General features: G+C 50.4%; 1 protein-coding gene across 4 annotated transcripts in view; it reads left to right on the top strand.

Annotated features, from left to right (window-relative positions):
- SSC4D (scavenger receptor cysteine rich family member with 4 domains) overlaps positions 1-2,369 on the top strand; it is a 19,931-nt gene that overhangs the window by 3,596 nt on the left and 13,966 nt on the right. For 3 of the 4 annotated variants that reach the window (XM_017533488.2, XM_037740268.1, XM_017533487.2), the window contains exon 2: positions 1,227-1,425. In XM_017533488.2, coding sequence (XP_017388977.1) covers positions 1,293-1,425 — 133 coding nt within the window. In that variant the 5' untranslated portion in view covers positions 1,227-1,292. Of the gene's footprint in view, positions 1-1,226; positions 1,426-1,536; positions 1,623-2,369 lie in introns of those variants that run through there. The other variant, XM_037740267.1, reaches the window with a different exon arrangement.

Raw genomic sequence — 2,369 nt, 5'->3', positions numbered from 1 at the left:
GAAGAAGAAGAAAGAGAGAGAGGGAGGGAAAGAAAGAAAAAAAGAAGGCCAGGTGCGGTGGCTCACGCCTGTAATCCCAGCACTTGGGAGGCTGAGGCAGGCAGATCAACTGAGTTGGGAGTTCGAGACCAGCCTGGCCAACATGGAGAAACCCCGTCTTGAAAGAAAGAAGGAAAGGAATAAGGAAGGAAGAAAGGAAGGAAAGAAGGAAGGGAAGGCAAAAAATCGAATGTGCAGCCCTGGAGGATAGCCTCGGAGCCCCCGGGCTTGTCATGGTTTGGGCCCAGCCAACCTTCCCAACCCCCTCTCCTCTCCCACCATTTCCCTCTTCACACACCCTCCTCCAGCCAAGCCCGACTCCTCATGCGTTTCCATCCATGCAGCATCTTTCTCACCTCCCAGCTTTTGCCTCTGCCATGGTCTCCACTCAGAATGCCAAAGGCAAGTGGAAATGTCATTTTTCCCTGAAGCTGGCCCCTCCAGGAAATAAACACTTGGGATCTTTTTTACTTTTTCCTGCAGCCTCGAACTCCTTGGCGCAAGTGATCCTCCCACCCCAGCCTCCCCATTAGCTGGGACTACAGACATGAGTCACCATACCCGACTCATTAAAAAAAAAAATTCTACTAATTTTTGTGTTTTTAAAATTTAACTTTTTTTCTTTTTGTGACAGAGTCTCGCTTTGTCACCTACGCCGGAGTGCAGTGGCGTGATCTCAGCTCACTGCAACCTCCATCTCCTGGATTTAAGAGACTCTCCTGCCTTGGCCTCTCAAGTAGCTGAGATCATAGGTGCCCGCCACCACGCCCAGCCAATTTTTGTATTTTTGGTACAGATGGGGTTTCACCATGTTGGTCAGCTAGTCTCCAACTCCTGACCTCAAGTGACCCACCTACCTCAGCCTCCCAAAGTGCTGGGATTACAGACATGAGCCACCACGCCTGGCCTAATTTTTGTATTTATTGAAACAGATGCATTTTTGCCATGTTGCCAAGGCTGGTCTCGAGCCCCTGAGTTGAAGCGATCCACCTGCCTCAGCCTCCCAACGTGCTGAGATTTCAGGAATGAGTTGCCACTCCCATCCTCATTTTTAAAAACTTTTTGTAGAGATGGAGTCTCACTAGGTTGCCCAGGCTGGTCTCGAACTCCTGGGTTCAATCAATCCTCCCACCTCAGCCTCCCAAAGTGCTGGGAGACCCAGTAATGTTTGGGATCTTTAATTTCAGATGTTCCAACTGTGACTTCTCTCTGGTCCCTTGATGGAAGCATCTGAAACACCCTTCACCATTTGAATGAGCAAGGAAGCAGAGATGCAAATTGGTCCCCAGCCAGATGAGAAGGGCTGGGGGTGGAGGTTGGGAGATGGGAGTGCTGTAACTCCCCTCCTCCCCCAAGCCCTGTCCTTCCTTCTTCTCCTGCCACTGGGTGAGTCCTCCCCTGCCAGCCCTTGCTACTTCCTCTTTGTGGCTCTCAGTTGTTCCACCTGTAACTTTTTAGTAGGAGGGGGTTTGTGAATGAGCTTGTTCCTGCTGTTCTTTCCAACGCTGACATTTGCCCAGAATTGATGAAAGAGCTAAGAGTCTGAATTTGGGGAATGAAGGGCCCAGTAATGGAGGTGACAGGTAAACATACTTAGGGAATGGGCAGTTAGGGGACACTGGGCACAGGGAAGGAGAGAGAGAGAGTGTGCTCCCCAATGGCTGTTGGAAAGGCAGCTGGTAAAAGAGATGAAATCAAATGACCTAGGGACTATCCGAACATAAGAAGGCCGGGCGTGGTGGCTCACGCCTGTAATCCCAAAACTTTGGGAGGCCAAAATGGGAGGATCACCTGAGGTTAGGAGTTTGAGACTAGCCTGGCCAACATGGTGAAACCCAAGTCTCTACTAAAAATACAAAAATTAGCCGGGCATGGCAGCGTGCACCTGTAATCCTAGCTACTGGGAAGGGTGAGGCAAGAGAATCACTTGAACCTGGGAGGTGGAGGTGGCAGTGAGCCAAGGTCATGCCACTGCACTCTGGCCTGGGTGACAGAGCGAGACTCCATCTCAAAAAGAAATTTAAAAATAAATAAGAAGTGGAGTTGGCTGGGCACGGTGGCTCATACCTGTAATTCCAGTACTTAGGGAGGCCAAGGCCAGTGGATCACAAGGTCAGGAGTTCAAGACCAGCTTGGCCAACATAGTGAAACCCCATCTCTACTAAAAATATAAAAGCTGAGGCCGGGCGCGGTGGCTCAAGCCTGTAATCCCAGCACTTTGGGAGGCCAAAGCGGGTGGATCACGAGGTCAAGAGATCGAGACCATCCTGGTCAACATGGTGAAACCCCCGTCTCTACTAAAAATACAAAAAATTAGCTGGGCATGGTGG

Source organism: Cebus imitator, unplaced genomic scaffold (assembly GCF_001604975.1).
Source record: "Cebus imitator isolate Cc_AM_T3 unplaced genomic scaffold, Cebus_imitator-1.0 Scaffold82, whole genome shotgun sequence".
NCBI lineage: Eukaryota > Metazoa > Chordata > Mammalia > Primates > Cebidae > Cebus > Cebus imitator.
Note: the sequence above shows the minus strand (reverse complement) of the source record. Positions and strands in the feature narration are given on the sequence as shown.